This window comes from Sphaeramia orbicularis, chromosome 19 (assembly GCF_902148855.1).
Source record: "Sphaeramia orbicularis chromosome 19, fSphaOr1.1, whole genome shotgun sequence".
Classification (NCBI taxonomy): domain Eukaryota; kingdom Metazoa; phylum Chordata; class Actinopteri; order Kurtiformes; family Apogonidae; genus Sphaeramia; species Sphaeramia orbicularis.
In genome coordinates this window covers 28066880-28090000 of record NC_043975.1, presented here as the reverse complement: position 1 = coordinate 28090000, position 23121 = coordinate 28066880, and the positions used below count along the sequence as shown (strand labels likewise).

At 37.6% G+C, this 23121-nt stretch overlaps 1 protein-coding gene across 2 annotated transcripts; it reads right to left on the bottom strand.

Moving 5' to 3' along the window:
- Positions 1-501: 501 nt before the first annotated feature.
- Positions 502-23121, bottom strand: gpam (glycerol-3-phosphate acyltransferase, mitochondrial). 2 transcript variants are annotated; one of them, XM_030121462.1, is made up of 21 exons: positions 22922-23121; positions 19848-19990; positions 19555-19674; positions 18943-19016; positions 18248-18361; positions 15492-15641; positions 15218-15317; positions 14919-15055; positions 14359-14458; positions 13053-13265; positions 11830-11943; positions 11577-11662; positions 10609-10721; positions 8695-8765; positions 7089-7356; positions 6833-6990; positions 6571-6648; positions 6281-6418; positions 4272-4461; positions 3483-3541; positions 502-3344 (listed from the first exon to the last, which is right to left on the bottom strand). In XM_030121462.1, the coding sequence occupies exons 2-21, from the start codon at positions 19929-19931 to the stop codon at positions 3228-3230; spliced, it is 2484 nt and encodes an 827-aa protein (XP_029977322.1). In that variant the 5' UTR covers positions 19932-19990; positions 22922-23121; the 3' UTR covers positions 502-3227. The 2 variants fall into 2 exon arrangements, with proteins under 2 accessions (XP_029977322.1, XP_029977323.1); XM_030121463.1 differs by having other exon boundaries at positions 14919-15052.

Below are 23121 nucleotides of genomic sequence, written 5' to 3'. Positions count from 1 at the left end.
TAACAACTTTTGAAATCTGACTATACAAATTGCAAAAAAATATGACCTTTCATAATATGAAATGCAAACTGTGCATAATAAGCTCACCCAAACACCAGAAGGTAAATAGATAGAACTATTCTGAATGTTATGCTAATCATGTAATAGACTGATTTTGTTCATAGAATAAAACTCATGATTCTGTATGCATCTAGAGTACACGTTCCAAAAAAAGAAACATCAACACAAGACATTTGTTAATCTATCATTTGTTTATTTAAAAACTTTGCTTATTAATGCCAATTGTGCTTTGCTCTCAGAAAGCAAGAACAAAAAAAGTGACTTTTTTTAGTAGCTGGTGATTCTTTTCATTGATACCACAAGATTTCTCCTCTTGTGTATTCTCTTTTTTTTTTCACTTTAAAATCTACAGTGTACTTTTGGATTCCCACACAAGATAACCCTTGTTAACATGCACAAAAACAGAAAAAAAACACAACCAAAGAACACTACAGTGCATTAAAAAGCACCTGCTCCACTGAAACAGGCATTCTTTTTTTAATCCTACAAAGTTACATAATTGGGATGTTGTTAATGCAACTTAAATAGCAACCCCCATGACAAGTTCATAAAAACTATATAATATTTCTACCAACCCCATTAGGTATTCTATATTATCACGTCAACCTTCTGGGGGACAGATGAGATACATTCAAGAGGTAACAGATTTAGCAGATCTCCTACACAAACAACTACCTCTCTCTGCAACACTAGTCACTCACTACACTGTAAAATACAATTCCCAGGTTCGGTTGAGTTCACATTAAAGTGTTGATAATTAAAGGCGACCAGAGGAAACATGCTGTACAGTACATATAGTGGCTCTGTGTTGGCAGAAGGGCCCCTTTTGTTTTGTTCAGGGGCCGTACAGACTCAGAAATAGGCTCAGAGATGCTTTAATTATTATCCCAAAGAAAACGTTTTCAGTGGTTCTTCATCTAACTTTGTGCACACATCACATTTCCATTTAAATAACATACTCGTCTTTTCTCCAACATGCTATGGTTATCATTCATCAACCCGAAAAACAAATAATTTTCCCATGAACGGATTGTTCCACACAGATTTGAAAAGCTGCATGAAAATATGCAGGTATATAATATTAAATAAAGTTGTGTTTTGAGGAAAAACATTTAAATAAGCCGTAACAAGCAATGCTGCAGACCATTGTCACCAAATATTTAAGTATAGATTTGTGTAACTTCGTACCATCAGACATTTATTTCAAGACGTCTTAGTTAGCACTGCCGCCGTCAGACTTCCATTCAACTCTCCAAACACACTCTTCCTTTTTCAGTCAGTTTCTATCATTACGGTCTCTAATACAGCAGAAATAAGCTCGATGTTGTTCATTTGCTGCGCACTGAATGCAAATGTCAAACTAGGAACTATTAACAGATACAGTGTAATTCAAACTCATAACAAGGCCGAGTTATTTTACAATTACGGTGAAAGCCAGTAGATGTTTCGCTGCCAAATGCAGAAGTGCAGTTCACCATGAGGATTCATTTTCTCTTATGTTTCGGTCAAAAACATTATTTAACCAGAAATTTAAAAACCCTCACCCCTGTTTTACTTTAACCAGAGTCTGTCATGTCATTTTGAATCCCTCGGACTATTATCATGTATGTGTTTTAAATTTATTTCAGTTTGGGAGTATGTGAATGTAAGACAGCGGTGCTAAAAAACAAACAAACGCTGCTTTAAACAAGAAAAATAAGGAGTAAGTATCCTGGATAAGGGTTGAATTTGCTGAAACTTTCCTGCCCTTTTCTAGCAGTACATCAAAATAAGTAAACAACTAAAAGGAGAGATGCATCCTCCTTTCTTCAAGTTTCTATACAGTGTACAGCAGAGACACTTTGTCCCGTCTAACATCTTAAATTTAACATGTGACCTTTTGCTCCAAAGCAAAACACAGTGGGTATGTACCTTTTTATTTCCTCATGCTGTGTATTCCCTCTGACGTCCATATGCCCAGTTATAGGAGCAAAACTGCAAACACCCCCCCCGTCTCAGCTGTGGTGCTGTAAAGGCTTCTTTATACAGTGTGTTCGTGTACGAGGAAAGACTCCGTTATATGAAATGTTGGTTTTTCCCTGAAAGGCATGACCAAACTGTTTCTGAGTTTGTTGCATTTCAACTCAACTGAATGTGATGGCTGGTTTTTACAGTAGGTATTTTACGTGATAAGCAAAGTAACATTCATTTGAAAGGTGTTATAGAAATACAAAGATTAAAGTCACTTCTCATAAAAAACCCATGAAGAAGAGTAGAACTGAATGCACTTAGATATTTGTGGTTTGAATGCACTTAACTGTGGATTCTTGTGTGTTCAACTATGCAGTACCGGTACAATTGTACATACATTTGTCAGGTGGATGTCACGTTTGTTTTCCGCTTATGCTTTGATACCTTAAACCAGTAATTGTACACTTCTGACTGCAGTTATCACAAGGGAGGACATACAGACATAATTTTAATATTAATGCTTATGTTGGGTCACTGCATCTGTCAGTCAGAAAATCTGTCTAATGTGTCCAATATAATAATTTAACATGATGACATCAAAGTGCAGATGTTAATATGCACTAAAAAAATTAGAGACATTAGTTCTTGTGGGTCTATATACAGGACATTGTTTTCATTATCAGACTTTTGTCAAACATTTTCTCATTTTCTGGACTGGACAGAATACAGTGATGTTACTACTTAAACTAGCAGAGAGGCTTAACATAAAAATGCCTTTGTTTGATTGGTTATGTTTAACAATATTTTTCTGCATATTTCACTTGTTAACATGTATAGACCAAAGGCAGCTTGCTTTGTTCGGACTGCTGTGATAATTAGTAATAATCACTTACTAACCTGCTTGAGTATATTTGATCATACTAAAACCTCATGACTTCGCTGCCAAAAGTTCACAAAGTGAGGAGGATTCAAGCCTCCTCAAAGGGTGGTACGCAGTCCTAAGACAGGAAGTCATAGTCGCCGAAACAAAAGAGGGAAGACTGGCTTCAAGTCTCTTCCAGCTAACGCTAACCGTTAGCGGCTTTTGCGTGAAGGCACTTCCTGGTAAAGCTTTCCACAGAGTAGCACCTGGGATTGTTTAGAAGTAACCAGTAGAAGCCCTTGATTGGAAGGAGCCTGGGTGATGAGCTGGACTCAGGTTTACGTAGATGTGTAGGTCACAGCAGAATGAAACCTAAGATGTAATGCAGGAGTTTGTTCCGGTTGGCCTGAGGTAGAAAGGTGCTGCTCAGCTGCAGAGTTCTCACCTTGTTCTCTTTCCTCTCCTTTAGGACCTACAGCAAATGAAAATGCAGAAAGACTGAATTAACTGTGACTGGACGACCCTAAACGTCATCCTAAACCCATATTGTTAACAACAAAGGAAAAGTGTTTTACACAGGCATTCATGAACATCACACATTCAGTCTTACCCCAAGCTCTTTAAAAGTCTTCACGGTGTTTTTAACCAGATAATGAGTCGCACTTTCACCTGAAAAAGAAAACAGTTATCTTTAATATATTCTAATTCACGATAAAAAAATATATTTATGAGAAATATCACTGTTTATTTGTTAATCTTAGACTGATCTCTTGCCTTGAAGAAGAATTTATTGTTCAGCTTCTGGTTTGATAATCAATACACCGCTTTATTCTCATAATGTCTTTCAGCAAGATACATAAATCTACCTGATAAGACTTAAAAAATGTGTGCAATATGCTTCCATTTAATATAAAAAAGCATTCATAATTAAGGATATAAAAGACAGTGTGTGATGATGCTCCAATTGTGAATACATAACAAAAATATGTGGTTTCAGGTATTTACTGGTGGTTATCAATTCTTTTAATGATCTCTGACTTTACATGTAATTCTAAAGTTCCTAATTTGACTGTTTTCTCTTATTGGCTTCAACCAAGCAATAAATGTGATGTTCTAAAGCCAGCTCTTGATAAAAGTATTTGATAAAAAATAACTTTAGCAGAAACAATTTTAACACATTTCTTCCAGGATTATGTATTTGCTTTATAAGAGGAAACCCCGTGTTGGCTGACATAGAAACTGTGTGTCTTACAGTTGCACATTTAGTGGATGTTGGTTACTTTGTGATAAATACAACTGAATGGGTTAACACTTAAAAATATTATCATATCCTTCATTTATTTAATTAGGAACTAAGCTTAGATGATGAATTGTATTTTAGATTTCAGTTAAAACTTACCGTAAGCAGCCACTCCCCTCTCTGTGCGGGTGAGCAGGTATCTGAAGAGTCTCTGGGTGTAGTCAGACTCAGACATGGGCTGACTCAGACTGTGAACAAAGATTGCCGCTCCGCTGTAGGCTTCCAGAACTGGGCTAAGTAACCGCTGTAGGAAGATGAAGAACTCCTGATGTTCTGCTGAAACGCTCACCTGACAGAGAACAGAGAAGACGACAGTTGGACGAGGCTTACACTTTTAACTGTAGGAGTGAATGTTTTGGGATTTTAGTATTTCTGATTAAAAGTGTGTAACTTGTCTGAAGAAAAATGGGGAAAATGGACTTTATTCAGAGCCCAAAACAGCGACAAAAATAAAGCAAAAAAGGAAAAACAGAAAAAGCAAAGAATGGATGGACTATTAACAATGTGACTCCCAAACAGTGTTGTTGTTATTGTCCTTTAGAAATGTTGAAAATATCAATAAAAATTAAAGTAATAATAAAAAAGGCTGTAACTTAACCCATAAATACCCAGTGCTACTTTTGTGGCAATTCAAAAATTCATTTTCTCTCCATTTTAGCCTCTTTTAAGTAATTTATCACCATCTATCAAAGTATTGTTAATACTGATTTTAATGCTTAATGCTGACCATAAGTTTTCTTTTTTTGGCTTCTCACAACTGTTAGTTTGCAAGATACCTGTGTCCTTCAAAACATGAATGTTTCTCTCAGTCAGCTTCTCAGTTCTGCATATTGTAAGCTACTTTATCTCTAAAGATAGCACAATGTACAGTTTGACCTTTTAGCCCATAGCAGAGCATGAGCTCTCTGTTCTGGAATTCAACAAAGAGTTACTTTCCCAAACTTCCCAGAATGACTCCAAGGTCTTACATTCTGTCCTGTGTCCATCTGACATTCTTTCTTTTACTTAGCAACAGCATCATATGTCATATTTTATATTAACCAATCCCATGTAAGCTTAGCACAGCCTCTATAAGTTAGACTGATTTTCTTTATTAGGTAGAACTGACTCTTGAGAGAGGGCGAAGCTTCGTCTGTCAGTTTTCTCATTTGTGCACAAATAAACGGATTACCTGATTGAAGCAAATCCATTCTCCATGAAGTCTTTGTTGTTTTCCAACCATCACAGTATTATCCTCTGTATTTTGTGTTTTTTCAGTAAAAAACTCGTATTCTCCAATATTTAATTTATTGATCATGTAGTTTAATTATCATGCTGAGTTTACAGTTGAGGGTTATTATATCAAATACACAGAAAAGTGAAGAAAAAGGGACTTTTTGAGCCAAATACATAATTAAAGGAACATAAATCAAGTGTCTCCATCCATTGTCATTTTTCAAACTCCATGGGTTTTACTGGTGAATCATTATTGTACAAGATGATGATGTTTCCAGGTTCACTACTGAGCCTCTGAACGTCCAAATGGGTCATATTTAATGACGATGAAAAGATGACAAACTGTATTTTACACCAATTATTTACATGTATTGATAGGATTAGTGGATCAACAGGTATTAAACATTTTAGATCAATCAATGTTTTTTGTCGCCAGTGGCTGTTTGGGTCTTTATGGGTTAAGAGCAATGTTGAGAAATTAATTTTTTGGTTTAAATTATTGTTTGTTTAATAGAATATTATTTTGAGACATGTGAATTCATAATTCAAGTAGGTAAGAACATTACTCAGTTCATCATTGTGAAGTGCATTTGTTTATTAAACCACTAGGTGGAGAGCAGTTAAAGCATGCAAAGTACGTCACAGGATATGTGCAACTTCTCATTAGGAGACAGTCGGGTGTGGAGGGATATCATTTTTCTGACCAACCACCACCAATTATGACCATGAACAGCTTGAATTGTTGCTGTATTTTTTTGTATTGACACATTTATTAGTAAACCTTTTAAATGAAGAACCTTAAGTTTCAGGAATTTTGTTGCATCGGACTGGTTTCAAGAGCCCCGCATCATTAGTGGCATACAGAGGTAGAAGAAATTATCACTACAATGCACCTTTAGGTAGCGATCTCTCTGCTCTTCTCCAAAGTCACTGTCTTCATCTTCCTCATCACTTCGCCATGATAAGGGTTCAGGAAACTTTTTGGGCCATGGCTCCTCAGTGGGACTGGGGCTGAGCTCTTCCTGGTCCTCCTGATACACAAACATACACATTCAACAAAACCCTTAGGGACAGAGAAATTATTCAGACATTACATACTAGCATAAACCGTATAGCTGACAATTTCCCATAGTTACAATGTTTACTGTTATTCCTGAGGAGAATTAGAGGTTTGTGAACTGACCTCTGCTACGTAGAGAACTCCATACTGGATCAGCCGGGTCACAGCATCATGGAAAACCTGGTAAATAGTCTGGCAAGGCTGTGGAACAGAGAGGAAATTTGATTCAACCTTTTTTTTCTTCAAAACTCACTATTGTTTTGTTTTGTAATAGGCATATAATAATTGCTTTTATGTTTAAGATCATGTGCTTTGAATGTGGTTTGAAATTGAAAATTTCTTCTCACAAAAACTTAAAGAAACTAGGACAGAGGGCAAGACTTACAGGAGCCACAGCCACCTCATTGACAAGGAAGTGGGACAGTCCAGCAGCTTTACGAATGAGTCTCTCCTGACTGAGAAGGAGGTTACAGGGACTGTCAGGTTGTTGATCAGACTCTGACTCCACAACCAGCTCTCGTTGCAATGACAGGATACTACAGGCTAAAAACAAACATGAACAATTATGGTGGAGAATAACTTCAACATTTAAGCTTTAACATTGATTATGGGTGCAAGTGTGCAGAAAACACAAAACGTACCAATGATTGCATCAGAAATGAACACATGGAAAAGGCCATTGCTGTAGAAGTTGAGCTCAAAAAGCGCAGGTACAGTTTGGCTGGGCGCAATGGTGAACTCGCCATTGCGATTTGCACTGCTGGTCACATTCACACAGTTCCCCAGTAGGTGGAGGGCACGCATGACGACGTCCTCTGAATTCCCAGAAAAGCCCAGATCAAAGTCTCGAGACAGGATCTCCTCCTTCATATTGAAGAAGTCTTCCACCAGCTTGGACAGCACCACCCCCTGGAGAAAAATAGAGGAGCAAAGGTGATCAAGAACACTGCATTACTAATTAAGAACATCCAGAAAAGATGAACTGCATAAACCAGTCACATACATACATTGTTATAACACAGTATTAGATTTGATTTTTATCTACTCTATGTAGCACTGACCAGTCCTCATTTGGCCTCATCACAATTTTAGAAGACAACCCTGGACAGCAACAAAAATAAATCTGCTCACTTCTGGAGGAAAAATATCTGATCTCGACTAAATCAAGCTTGCCGATTCCAAATTGCAGATTGCTCCAGCATGTCAAAAATTAAAGTTATGAGAACATGTAAATAGCACAAGTTTTCCAGTGTTGCGCCAATGCCTTTTATTGTGTATTCACATTCTGAAGGTAATATGAGTTAAATTAATCACATTTACAAATAGATATGAACAAGTTAAATGAAGAATAAAACTCAGTTCCAGCCCCATAAGAGTTTCTCTAAATTGTTCAAAAATATTTCAGACACTTGCTCTAGTGCTTGCGGGTTGTGACAGATTCCTAATGTTGGAACCAACACCCAAAACTGGGTGGAGAAGAAAATGCTCAAGGTGCGAACAGAGGAAATAAATATTGAGTGACATTCAGAAACTCATCACTTGAATGACTTTTATCACATCTTCAACTATTTGATGAAAATGTAGGGATCTATGGTTGCCTAGAAAATGTTACATCACTTTCACAAATGAATCTTAAGATGTTAATTCTAGAGATCTGAGCTGTGAGGAGAATACTGTATCACCAATGGGATCTCCAGCCTGAGGTCCAATGAGAATTCCAGCTTTGTATCACGTTGAACTGCACCATATTTCTTTCAATTATTGAAAGCATCTGAATTTTGATCACTTTCAATTGACAGAAGTAAAATGCCAGTGTGGTATGACGTTAATGGATATATATTCACTTGTAACCAAATCAAAGTCCTGACATGTGGGAGAAATTCTGGATTCAGATTTGGAACCAGTGTACCTAATTTAGCTAATAACAGTTATCTCTCCCCCCGTGGTTAAATTGTTGTTCATCAGTGTAGATCCACTTCTATCATTCCGCCTGCAGGGGGCAGAGGCCCACTACTGTTGCTCAGGTGTGGACAGACATGACAGAAAGAATAGTGGTAGGACATTGCTAACACAAAGAGACAATTATTGGACATCAGTGGCATGTGACATGTGATTAACCTTGGTTTGCGTGGGGAGGAAGCATAAGCACGAGGCAGGGAAACAATAGAAAAAGAAAGAAAGGAAAGGGGTGGAGTTCCGACAAGGGTATGAGATGACAGAGGGCACATTAAAGACAGCTAAACTTACCTGTCTGTGTCTGTACAGCAGTAGACAGGCAATGATGTGGGTAGACATGATCGCTGATGATTTATTTGCCGCTGAAGATAAAAGCACATGTTGAAGAAAAGCCATCAGAACTGATTTGTACAAACAGAAATATCTTTTTTTTTTTCCTTTTTTTCTTAGACAGAAATTTCAAATGAACTAATATGTCTAAAACTTAAAGCTGAAAGACAAAAAAAAATTTCCAACTTAAACTATAACATCCTTTATCATTATTAGTATAATAATTTTTATCTACAATAGGCAAATGTTGCTGTCAGAAATACAAGACAGCATTTTCAAATAGAGGTGGCAAGAAATTTATGACCAGCCACAAGATATAAACATTAATAAAATAATGTATATTTGATCCACACAGGAGCAGTTCAGTGTCAAAAGTACATCTCTCAATCTGATTAAAATGTCCAGTGCTGTAAATTTAGTGGGACCAAAAAATATAATTATATTGATTGCATGGCAGAAAATAAATAAAATAGTTGGGGTTTTGGGCTTGAGCATTTCTTGGAACAAGGGTTACCACAGGTCATCCTTAGCATAGTTCAGGTTTAGGGGAGAGCGGCAACACTGGTGCTGCATTCCACCCCTCTTTTCCATCCCTTTCCCCCCTTTCATCTTATTGGCTAAAAACAACATGCCATCCATCTGGAGGCTTTGTGATTGGCTGGAGGTAAAAAAAAAAAAAAAAAAAAAATAGGAGAATGCGGCTGAATGAGCTGGGGAGAACCGGTTTCTGTTGTGGACTTCTGGGGCAAAAAGCCCTCAGTGATGTGAAGCGAATGGACGGATACCGTGCTGTGTTGGATTTCAATTAATGGAAACAGTATGATGGATAGTATTTCATGAGCGCTTGCTTCGCAGGTGCACCTCACACACAGAATGAAAAGGAGACCCTCCTGCTTTTGGAAAGATAAAGAGCAGTGCATCGTAAAGCACCAGCGAGGCTTACTCTGTTTAGAAGAATATAAAATGATTGGCAAGTGTTGACAGACATTTAACTGAATGTTGCTTCTTAGTATGTGCTGATGATTCATGATACAGATGAACTTCATTGATCCTCAGTAGGGATGATGAGTCATGTTGTCTATGATGTTTAAGTCTTAACCATTTGTTTCGCTTCTTTATTTAAAGGAGTGATATTTAGCTTTTTTTTTTTTTTTTTTTTTTTTTAAAATGGAAATGTGCATTTTAAAACATTTCCCTGTAGTCTACATAAACTGTAAATGCTATGCTTGGGTCTGAATTCCTCATTAATTAAACCCCACAGGTCCATCTTCAACAATATTTCTGAGTAATGACACCAGAAAGGTCGTTTTGAGCGCTGGCCCTTTAAATGTAAATGAGACACTTCACGCCCCACCCCCTCCAGGTTGTTGACTGTGCTGGTCTGTCCCGTTCAGCCACTTGTGTTCGCTGTTACAACCAACAACTGAACTTTTTAGGTAATCGACTCGAAGTCTGGACATATTTTCAGTATGGACTACAACCACTGCTGCTGACAAACAATTATGGCGTAATTGGAGAAATGTTCATCGAAAGTCTTGACCTTATATGTGCAAATGTTGTGACATAACTAGTTATAAAACTCAATAAATTATGAAGGAATTGAAATGGGTTGTAGTAATGCACTCAATTTTTGCCGTAATGAATATAAAGATAGCTTTGCAGCACCTGGAGGGTTTAAATTCAAACTTCTGGAACTATTAGGGTTCAAATACACAAATAAATGTACCAAAGACAAAGATAAAAGTGGGTTAAGCAAAATATGACCCATTTAAACCTAACTTTAACTATATGTTTGCATTAAAAGACTGCAGTGAGCGTCAGTGTGGTTAGTTATGGTGTAAAACTCCAGTGACTGCATGGCTGTAAACTTCTTACTGTAGAGGACATGCTTGGCCAGGTTGTTAATGAGCTGTCTCCTAAACATCTCATCGGGCAGCTCTCTGCTCTGCTGCTCCTCTCCTTGCCCATCAAACAGTAGAGCATCAGGCCTGAAAGAGAAACAGTAACATGTGAAACCACATTTTTGAAAAGATCAGATTCAAGTGGTATCGTTTTTATGTCCAAAAAGCAATAAACTAACTTTGTCAGGTGCTGATAAAAAATATGCAGCAGAATACAAACCAAAACAACTAAGAAAATATGATTATACACTAGTAGGTAAGACTGAATTTTTTGTGGCCTCTAAAAGAATTTTGTATTCTTAGATCATTTAAATCATTTCTGTTAATTTATAGCCCTGTGTTTTCCTTATTTGTGCCACAACTTTATGTTGCAAACTAACATTACTACTCATCATCTAGGGTGAACTTGGTATTTACCAAATCTAATAAATGTGATCATAAAAGCCTTAAAGATTATGCTGTTTCCTCTGACATACACCGTATTTTTTTTTCCAGGCTTATGGTTTAATTTGGTCTTACTCAAGCATAATATACTATATTTGATGCAAGTTAAGCTCCCTACAAATGGCATAATTTAGAATACAAATAGCATTATTTTGTGTCCATAGGGTTCAAATGGTTTTTAATCGGCTCTGTTGGCAGCATGTTTGGTGATACCTCCAACTCCAGACCGACTGGAGTGGAACGCTTGTTGTCCTTATAACAGTATTACATGACTGTATCAATTTTATTATGAAGGGATAATGCTGAACTGAAGTGACCCCTGTGTGTGTTAACTCAAGTGCTGCCCCCTGATGTTAAGATAACAGACCTTGCTGTGAGCTAACAGGGTGGTAACTTTGGACATCAAGGTTTATTATATCACGAGTGAGACTGTGGGACATGTTCAGAACACATTCCTGATGTTCTGTGTGGGAATGGTTTGTGTTTGTTTGAACTTACTGTGCAGAGATAATTATGGGCATCAGGTTGTGTTCCAGCGAGACTGGAGGTGGAATATGGCGGCTTCTCTGGGAGTCCAGGTACTCCTACATTTGACACAGAAAATATTCATTCCAATTCTATCAAGAGCAACATTAAAATGAACAGCACTCCCAAAAATAATAACAAAAATACCCAGTTCTAAATGTGGCCACAACAATAATGGAGCTGTGTCACATTTATACATATTCTATTTGTGGATAAAATTAATCACCTTTAGAGAGAAGGGCTGGTTGAAGTCAACTCGGACACATCCGTAGTTTTTCCTCAGCATCCTGAACACTCCACACGCTATTCCCCACAAACTCTCATTCTTTTTGGGCTTGCCCTGGTGGAAGTGAGATGTTTAAATGATTAGACATTCTTGGTATTAAACATTTTGGTACTTTGGTCCATTTCTAAAGGGGTTAGAAACCTTTGACCATATAACAAGCTGTTTTTGGCAAAAAAGAAGAAAAAAAGTCTGATAAAACAATTTTCTGAGCCCTTCAAATTAAGGTATCACATGACTTATGACTAGTGATACACCGATTAATTGGTTTGGCCAATGAAATGTTGCTGAAAGGATGTTTTACAAAGTATTAGTATCAGTAGAGCTTGACTTTGATAGCGGCTGATAACTCCCCAACTGATTAAATGCCTGTCACTTTTTTTTTTTTAAGAGTCAGGCCCAGCTTTATTGATAAATGAGAGTTTGATGTGACTCAGATTTAGTTATTTATTGAGGCATTACTTTGATTTGGTTCTCTAGTTGAAAATTTTAACGTAGGCTACATATTTTTAGTCTAATACAAGAAAGACTAAATGACACCAAATGTTTCTAATATTTAAAAAAATATTCAGTGTCTAATGGATTACCTGCCTGCAGATATGTGTCATCCAGAAAGGGGAAAGACACATTGGATTTGAAAGCCTTCAGGAGGATTTAACGGTATAAAAATTTAAGTAAGTAATAATCGAAGATAATGCCTTTTGATTGTATGACGTAATGTTGCTTAGTATATAAATGCATTTATTTATTAATTTATTGTAGGTTTTGGTTAGTCTCTTGTATTCTGTTTCTCTCTCTTATTGTTTAGTCTTTACTAAGGCTTCTATAGTTTAAAGATTAAAAAAAAAACTATTCTTCTTTTGACAAAGCCCCCAGAAGCAATTGGGGAAGGTCTATTTTAAGGTCTTGGCCTTATTTTTTGAGGTACCTTGAGATAATTGTATTACGTTGTTATATAATGATAAATGTGCTTTATAAATAAAACTGAATGTACTGAACTTAATTAAAGAGCTGCTTGAGCTCAGGAGCTGTGGGGTGTCTACCCCTGCCATAACTTCACAAGCTTAAAATCCAAATGATGTGTGGCTTTCCCATCTTTGTCTTAGGCGTTGGAAGAAATGTGAAAGTACACAGAAACAGACAGATTATTCTATCCAAGCTCTTACCAGTTGCTCACTATTGTAGTTGCCTTCAATTATTCGGTCATAGGAGATGCCAACTGGCACCACCAGTACGTCTGTGATGGATCCTGTACACAGAGTGTCTACGACAATAGACAACATGCCTGCTCGTGCCGGAGAGGGTTTACCGCTGCGAGAGCGGGTGCCCTCCAGGTAGACCTCTAAAAACTGCTGCTGCCGCAACAACTCCTCTGTGTACTGGAGACAGAATGATGACAGAGGGAAAGTTTACACAAGTCAAGATAAATGTGTGTGAATGATATTTCTGCATAAAACTTAATTTAGGACATGATTCTCTAACCCTGAGTAGTGGTCTGATAAGTAAACAGTGTGCAGCTGTTCCATTATGAACTCTAAGTACAAGTCACAAGTGAGAGGCATTCAAGAACAGCGTGATTCTCAGAAACACTAAGCAGAACTGGGCATGTGCCAAGAAAGACATGCTATGTAAAGTCATGCCCTTGAGCACAGAAAATATACAGCTGCCTTTTGCTATGGAGACACTTTTGAAAAGAGAAGTGTCATCCTGAAATAGACTCTCTGCTGTGGCATTTAGTGTAAGCATTGAAGGGGATACACATCTATATTCAGCTGTCACATGTGCAAAGGCTGTAATAGCACATGGCTTTTAATTGTTTCTACTTTCTACTTTGCATACTTATAAATATGAAAACTCTGACTGGTGAAATGTTGGAAATGTTGAAAAACATAAGCTGTACATTAGAATAACATTTAGGTCATCCTCTCCAACAGTTGACCATGTCTGCAGCTGATAACACTTATCTCAGGCACACAATTCATACTTGTTTGACAGACTCCACATCCTTTCATTATACCAGACACCATGTTACTGATTCTAAAACATAAATATTAAAACCACCTCTCAATAGTCAGAGAGAATTAAAGAGATCCATTAAGTCAGGGAGCGATCTTGTGGAGAACTCTTTTCTAATTTCCCCAAGCATGGTCTAATGAGGAGTTTTTTTGTTTTTTTTTTTGTTTGTTTTTTTACATCAGAAACTTGGCAGGCCGCAGTGCTCAAATACTGGAGCTGGAACTGCTAGAAACTTGACACTAGAAAGAATTAGCTGAACTAACATTACATAACAAAGACTTTTGACTCTGTCTGTTCATCGTGTAGAGTGAAGAGTATGCAAGGCAGAAGCGCATGAAGACAACTGGCTGTTAGTAACATAATGACTCATAAACGGAAAGAAAAGACATTTACTGAGCTTAGGTATGTTACACCAGAATTTTACTTTTAACAGATGAATAGATTCTTGTGGCTTACTGCATGTAAGAGGGATCTGTACAAAATATCTTTCTTCCCATCCCCTGTCTCCTCCATTTTTCGCCTAATGAAGAATCCTCCCAGTTTACGGATCAGGGTGCTGAAAATGATGCAGAGAAAACAAAATTAACTAAACTGAGTGACTTCAACATTAACTTTCACAAATGGCAGCAGCGATTTCAGTTGGATGCAACAATACATAATCTACTGTTTTCAACAAATGCATTCACTGGACAATGACTGCAGGAAAAGGCTTCACTTTAACATCCCTTTCTTTGTTCTATTCTGTCACAGGCTGACATTGTCTATTGTTGCTGTGTACAACTAAGAATATTTAAATACTATTTGAGCAAGTAGGAAGAAAAGACTCACAAGCGTCTGTCATTCAGAATACCTGGCTCTTTAAATTCCCCCAAATGTAAAATCTGTGCTTTAGTCACATCTTTAAGTAGAGTTTTTGATTGTGAATTCCCTCTGTTCTGATGTCACACTGTCAAAAAGCCTACAAGTACATCTTATTTCTAGATCAAACCTGACATAAAGTTTCATGAGGCTTTTACCTGAGGATTGGGATGCTCAAATTGTTTCCAGCTGCAATGTGTGGGGCTTTGATGTTATGACAAAACAGGATCAAGGTGATGAGCAGATAGTCGATGTGGGACTTGTGCACTGGGAGAAAAACCATGGGCACATTCTGCTGCAAAGACAACACATTAATGATGTTAAAACTAAGCAAATGCAGCTCATTTGTCTTGTTTAAGTGTACAGTATAAACATGTCAAGCCTAACCTCCTACAGGCACCCAGATACCTGTCATATACTGTATATTACGTGACAGTAACATCAGTTGTGTGCTGACCTCTGTTGCAGCTTTCTTGACCATTTCCAGCTGCCCCTTGTGAATCTGGATGCTCCAGAAGAAACCATTAAAAAGCCTCAGGAGTACCCACCCTGTCAGCCTAAACACAAAGAGATGTAGAGAAGTGAAAGAAATGAACAGAAAATAACATTAACCTGAGACATCCACCCTCATTTAGGTCACTCTACTATGTCATTTTGAAACACCGTGTTTGTAGTTTAAATGGTAAAGTATAAACACTACAGTTGTAAAACATATAATAAATAAACAGTACCTGATGAAGGCTGGTGAAATATTGGCCACCATCTCTTGGAGGAAGGACCTGGCTTTCTGCTTTATTTTACTGACAGCTTTTTGCTCCTGGCCAGGCTGACTGGCTGGAGCATCCACATCTGTAGCTACCTGCACAATAGCACTCTCCACTCTGTGACCAACAAAACCAGAACATAAACATAAGACGGCAGCATCTATTTTAATAAAAGCATCACTGACTATTTATATGCACATCAGTATCTCAGATATTATGTTTTTTTTTTTTTTTTAAGTATCCTATCTTTGTTTTTGTGCATATATACATATCATATCATGTTTTCAGTCATCCAACTAAAACCTGCAATAGTAACTGTGGTGCTGTTACATGTTACAGGTGCATATGAAAAAAATGACAATATTGTGAAAATGTTTTCCATATTTTAATTCAAACAATAAAAGTTCAATATATTTTAGATTAATTACACATAATCTGAAATATTTCTTGATTTTTGCTTTAACCCAAACATCAACTGGCGACCAAAATTATTCACTTATATAAAATGTTTAATACCCGTTGATCCACTAACCATATCAATACTTGTAAATAATTGGTGTAAAATACAGTTTGTCATCTTTTCATGGTCATCAGATATGACCCATTTGGACGTTCAGAGACTCTGTAGTGAATGTGGAAACACCGTCATCTTCTACAACACTGATTCACCAGTAAAACCCATGGAGCTTGATAAATGACAGTGGTTCTAAACACTTATTTTATGTTCAGTTAATGATATATTTTGCAGAAAAAATAATCCTTTTTTTTAGGTTTCTCTGTTTCAAATATAAAAGCCCTCAACTTTAATCTGAGCTATAATGAACATCTACATAATGAGTACATTAAATATAGGAAAATACCTGATTTTCACTTATAAATGCAAAATACAGAACACAATATTTGAGTAAATGGTGATAAAACATTTAAGAAAGGTTAAAAATAGAGACAAATTCATTTGGGAACTGCCACAAAAGCAGCACTGGGTCTTTATGGGTTCATTTTGATGGTTACATCCGACAGCTCATGAAAGTCCTCTATTCAGTTTCTCAAATATTAAAATATTTCAAGAGATCAATTAAACATTTATAATACATGAATGAGAAACATCTGGAAATTGCACTCATTTATGAGCTCTGTACTTGGTCAGGGCTCCTTTTGCACAAATTACTTTATCAATGTGGTGTGGAGAGGATCAGGTGGTTATGCTGCTGAGGTGTTAAGGAAGCTCAAGTTGTTTTGATAACAGCCTTCAGCTCGTCTGTACTGAGCTGGATATGGTGTCTATCAGGAGTTGGCTGGATGACCAAACACAGTAACACTGTGGTCTTCAAACCAGTTCTAAGTGGTTTGGCAGTATGTGCAGGTGCCAAGTCCTGCTGGGAAAGAAAATCCATAAAGCCTCCATAAAGCTGGTTAGGAGATGAAAGCATGAAGCGCTCTAAAATCTCCTGGTAGATGGCTGCATAACCTTTGGACTAAAACACAGTAGAACCCAAAATCCTCACTGGACTTAAGGCAGCTTGGATTCTGCGCCTCCACTCGTACACTAGATCTGAGACCTTGATTTCCAAATAAAATACAAAATTTACATTCTGAAAACAGGACTGAGCAGTGGTCTAGTACTTATTCTTCACATTCTTCTGTTCTTGATGCTCTTACTTCAGCCTAAGTCCACTCTTTGTGAAGCTCCCCAGCATTTTTGAATCTGCTTTTCTTAACCATTCCCTCAAGGCTGGGGTCATCTCTGTTGCTTGTCCACCTTTTCCTACAACTTTACAAGAATATGCTTTTGATACAGCGCTCTGTAAACAGCCAGCCTTTTCAGCTGTGATCTTCTGTGGCTTACCCTGTTTGTGGTGGGGATCAATGAGTATCTTTTGGACAACTGTCAATTCAGCCGTCCTCCCTGTGATTGTGGTAGTGTGTACGGAACTAGACTGAATGAATGTAATGTCAATTTACTCAAACTCAAGATGAAATATTGTAACATTTTAGGATGTTTTTACTCATTTTTTTGGAGCTGTCAGACATAACTGTCAAAATTAAAACAAAAAAAGGAATGTGTAATGAGTCTACAATATATACACTTTTCCCTTTTTCTTATGTAAAATTTTTTTATGATATTCTAATTTTTTGAGATATATCTGTGCATCTTTACTCAACTAAAATGCATCTAAATACAGTCGTTCAAGATACTGTCATGGTCTGCTCCGGTGTGGCCGCCGACCCCTCCCTCAACAATCTTATTTACCTGCTGCACGCTGCACAGGCACAGCACCTTACCATTAGGAGTGCATATAAGGGTCTCCTCTGCGGATGTGCAATACCAGATAATTTCACCACCTCACCATAACTCAGACTACATCACCATCCTGTTTCTCCTAACCCTGCGGACTCTGATTACACCTCCCCTCAGGTTTTGTTTGTTACCGTTAGTCTTATTTTTCCATTCATCAAACACTGTTTCTCCATTCAGCACCGCGTGTATGAGTCTTTTCATTCACTACCCCATGACATATATGTTTGTAGCAATTTTTTTTACTGAATTTCTCCTTGTATACACTTTGTATGCTGTTTCTTGACTCTAGAGCTTTTGTCCAGCCTCAGATACTGTTTGTTGTCACGGTTTTATTTTCACAGGACCGCCACACAAAGTCATGATCCCCTGACATGCACAGGATAAGTGCAGTCTTACAACTGTCTTGGGTTACAGTGACTCCTACCTGCTGTTGTTGAGCACGTTGTCCACCACATTTCTCGTGAACATGTCTTTGTTAACGTCTCTCTCCATGACAAACAGCACATAACTAAGCCTGCGTGCCAACCAGCCCCGCTGTCTGCATGACCACATAAGCACAAAAAAGAAAAAGAACACATCGTCAAATATACAAAGTACCTTCAATCACTGCTAATATACAATAATATGTCATGTAGAATATGCCTGTGAATGTGATTAAAATGTGTGTGTGTCCTGTGCTCTCTTTGTCTCTCACAAATACACACAGTTAAAGAAATTACTGCTATTAAGGTATCTTATTTAGTTTTGCTGGCTAAGGTCAGTCACTGGATGCATGTATCCAGTGTCTTCTGACAAACACCTTGAATTATTCATCTGTCAACCTTTCCACTGCACAGAAACTTCATTTAGTTTAAACGTATTTATTATTCCCTGGTTGTGAAGTAGTCTTGCATCAAACTGATTGCACCAGTGTAACAGGTTGCACTACACAGGGAGATATAATTTTTCTACATTTTAGGATCTATAAGTGTTTTCAGAGGCTGAGGTATGTGAAAACCAACCAGCTACCAGTGGTGTATGAAAAGTCTCATATGTTCCTTTTGCAAGGCCTATGAGTGTATCAGACCAAAACACAGCAGAAAGGAAGTGAAACTATCAGGGAGGTTTTGTTTCAGTTACCTAGTGTGCGTCTCATTGATGTAGATGACATTGCGCAGTCCCAACGAAGGAATGCTGGTGTTGAATAGCCTCTCCTGAAGCAGAAATAAAAATGATTATTGATCACAAGAACCTCTGGATTAATGACCAAAATTGTTTTTTAACCATTACACACACGCTGGAGGATTTCTACTTCAATTTAAGTGTTTACTATATATTTTACAAAACCACTGCAGAGAAAAATCACTGTTTGATGCCTAAGCTGTCTAAAACAAATGCCACCTCCTCGGCAACAAGACACCCTTTAGAGAGATAAGACTTTACTCTATATAACATTTGCAAATCTATCCGACCAAAAATTTAAACCCATATATAGTTGTGTGAATATAATGCATAGTAGAGTGAACTAAGAGAAACACGGTCATGGTGTTTTCATAAAAACTGCATTTTCAAAGTTGAAATACACTTCAGTGAAGATTTTGTGTCTTATTGCACTTATTCTGTACTGCCCTTGGCACTTAATCTAACTCTCTATAAGGCCGCTATTCCTTCTACATTAGAACAAATGGTCTGGACCTGAGGAGCCTACCAATGGACTTATGCTTGAGTTAATTAGTTGTGGTGTAACTTTACCCAACTCTGTGGTGTACATGAATGACAGCAGCGGCCCACAAAAGGCCTTTTTCTGTTCAGCAGACCCTCCTTCCACGTGCTGGTGACACAACGCAGGACCGAAGGGCTGGTGCTGCGGTCCTTGTGACACATCAATACACAAAAATCAATGAGTGAAGAAGAACTATACCACACAAAATGACCAATCTCTGTTATTACTAAAACAAAATGGTGCACTTAGGATTTGAAGATGTGCAAAGTCAATCCTATAATATAATTTAAGAATGGATCGCTGCTGTGGCTCTGCGGCTTACCGAGTCATCATTGGGGTGCTTCCAGCGGTTGCACCACTGCTCTCCATTGTTAACCTGCAGCAACAGGCCATCTGACAACTCCATGGTCTCTGCTGCCCCAACTTCTCCTTCCTTTTCTCCTGTGCACACCACTAGCTGGTAAGCTGACAAAACACAGGCACGGCATGACATTTTTATGTTATTATGACATACAGAGTTATAGTAGATAAATTTAACTGAAATATAATAAAACCAAACTGCAGACAAAATGGCAATGAATTGGTTTACCTTAGATTATACTTCCTTTTATTAAATTAATCTGTGGCTAGAAAAGGCAAATATGACCACAGGCCCATCATCACATTTCATATCCTCAAAATACACACTAACTTTCAAAACTGACTCCGAGTGAAGGAAATACTGGCAATACAGATAATGCTAAACAAAAGCATTCTACAGACTCCTACTTGAGCCATAGAGTTCTGTTGAATGGATCATATTTTGTACCAAAAGTTGACATTTGACATTACATTATTATATTATTATATTCCAGGTTCAAAGGTTGTATCTGCTCAATTCTGGCATCTGTGTAAAGTAACTTATTGTTTTCATCTACAATTGAATTTTTTTTTTTCTTTTTGGCACCTCTTAAACATATATTTTAGGGTGCATTTTACATGTTACATCTTTGCAAGATGGCAGCAGTAAGGGAAATGGTAATCCCCCTGGCTATATCTAACATTACTTAAGGTTGGTTAAGAAAACTGTCATTATTTCTTAATGCTAGGATGAAAAAGCAAAAATAAATAAATAAATATATAAATGAGGTAACTGATACCAATTAGAAAATGAAGAGAAATTGTGCTTTAAAATATATAGATGAGAGATTTCAGCGCTTTATTTCACAAAGATAATAAAATATACATCTAGCTTTCTAAATTTTAAATTAGACATTAAGTACTTGATTGAAAACCTCCAAGTATGAACCTCAGTGGGAACTTCAGTGTGAAAGACAAAGAAATTGAACACCGGTTTTTCTCCATCTAGCCCAGTTTTTCTGAGAGACATGGGAATTACATTGTTTCACTTAGAGTCTATGGGCTTGTCTACTGTAGTTAAAAAACGTGACAACAATGTACAGTATTGTGTATTAACACACCCACACAATTGAGATGTGAATCCTATGAGACACTGTTGGACGCCACTCCTTAAATTTTGGTACGCAGCTCAAATGTCATTAGTTTTCAGTCATATCTGCTGTAAGGCTTTAAACATCGATATACACATGCTGTAAACTTGAGGCCTCCTTTTGTAAGCCATTCAATCATCTGAAAACATCACATAGGTCACATCTCTCTCTGTCAATGAAAAAACATTTATTGAGACAATTCTATGTTATGCAAAATTCACTCAAACATTGTGCAGGGCAATTTTGTACATGAAAATCCTAAATCAAGCCAAACTTTATAAAAAAAAAAAAAAAAAAAAGATTGTGAAAGTCTGAGAAAAGTACAGTAAAAAAATGATAGCTTTATGTGCAAATGATCAACAATAAGGTATTAACAACCACATATAAATGTCAAACGGTTTGGCTTTTGAAGAAAACTGTTAAGGAATCACAGCCACTGCAGCTTTATTTTTTGGTACCATATAAGCCCATGAGGGTTGGACAATTGTGTGGAAAACAAAAGAAACAAAAAGAATCATATCTGGGAAGGATCCCCTCATCCTGCATGGCAAACATGCAGGCTTCTTGGCAAAACATCCCTGCTTAACTAGTATCCAGGAGTGAATGAATGCTCTTGGAGCCATTGTCCTGTTACTGTGTTCTGATAGGTAGGAGGCAAAACGCACACTGATGAGGGAAAAATGGGCTTTCACACGGTCAGTGACCGAAAGAACACCACTCGATGGGGTGACTGTGTTGGATGCAAAACAAAGAAGTTAAAAATGAGATGTTGTGCATAGATAACAAGTAATGAAAGCTGTAAAGCTGGATAAAATATATGAACACACCAAAAATATTCTAACCAGCCTTTTGTTGTCTTAGAATACAAAAAAAGAACTGCTAATGCATCTACAATGAAAATAAAAAATGATATCCTAATTTGGATTTAATTTTCAAAATTACTAAGATGTGAGATAGAATTATAAAATAAACACATGATATTATTATAACCAATATGGAAATGGAATATTTTTTCCATCAAGGCTTGGGTCTTACTAAAGCTCTTCCTAACGGAAAATATCTGAAGACAATGCATTCAGTATATTTACATGTTTATCCTTCTGTATTCATCCTCATAAATGTAGCTTTAATTTTTCCACTCTAAAAATTTTGTTGGTGTTACAGGAGCTACCACGAAGCTTGTGAAATATGATATTAACGCAGTAGTGTTACATATTTCAAACATGATACTACTACATTAATCTCGCAAGTAAAAAAAACAAACTATGATCATAGACAGAGTACATACAAGACTAGTAGGTTAATCCGTCTCAGCCACTGTGCTGTCTGCAGTAAGCAGGTCAAACAGGAGAAGTCTGACAGATGGGCTGTGTACACAACTAACCATGCAGACAACAATGGCACAAACTAGGCTGCCTGCCGTCTGTTGTGATGGGCTAAGTGGGCTTCTCTTCACCTCACAGTACAGTATTTCAATTGTAAGGCGTCAAAGTGGTTCCATCATGTTAAGTTCTAAACCGTGGCTCCGGGGTGAGTGTCTTTGACAGGTCCCATGGCCGCTGGGGCCACATGAGGCAAAGCAACCAGGCGGCGCCTTAACACAGCTCACAATGAAACCCACAGCCTGACCTTAAATACGTGAAGGGGGCTAGCGGGCAACACTGAACGGCTCCTCCACAACTTCAATGTCAACGTACTTACAACCGGCTACCGTCGAGTACTATCACTAAAACGACCCTGGACTATCTTGTCTCAGTCAGCAATGTGTCAACAATGTGGACCGAACAAACCTTCATACAGTTTATGTTTCCATGACAATGCACGCGCAGCATTAGTCCCTTTGACGTCGTAGTTGTAGCTAGCATTAGCTCGACTGTCAGGCTCGCGAGAACCAAATCCCACTTACCTTCAATATTGTGTTACGCTGACTCATATCTCAGAAATAAACTCGACGAACTGCAGACAGACGTGTGGTCCTGAGGCGGATGCGTGTGTGCCTGTAGTAGCTTTAGTCGTTTCTCCTCAGTAGACCGGACGGCACAGCTCTGACATACAGAGATGTGTGACAGCCAGGAGGTACCAGCGCTGATGTTTTGGCTCAGCGGC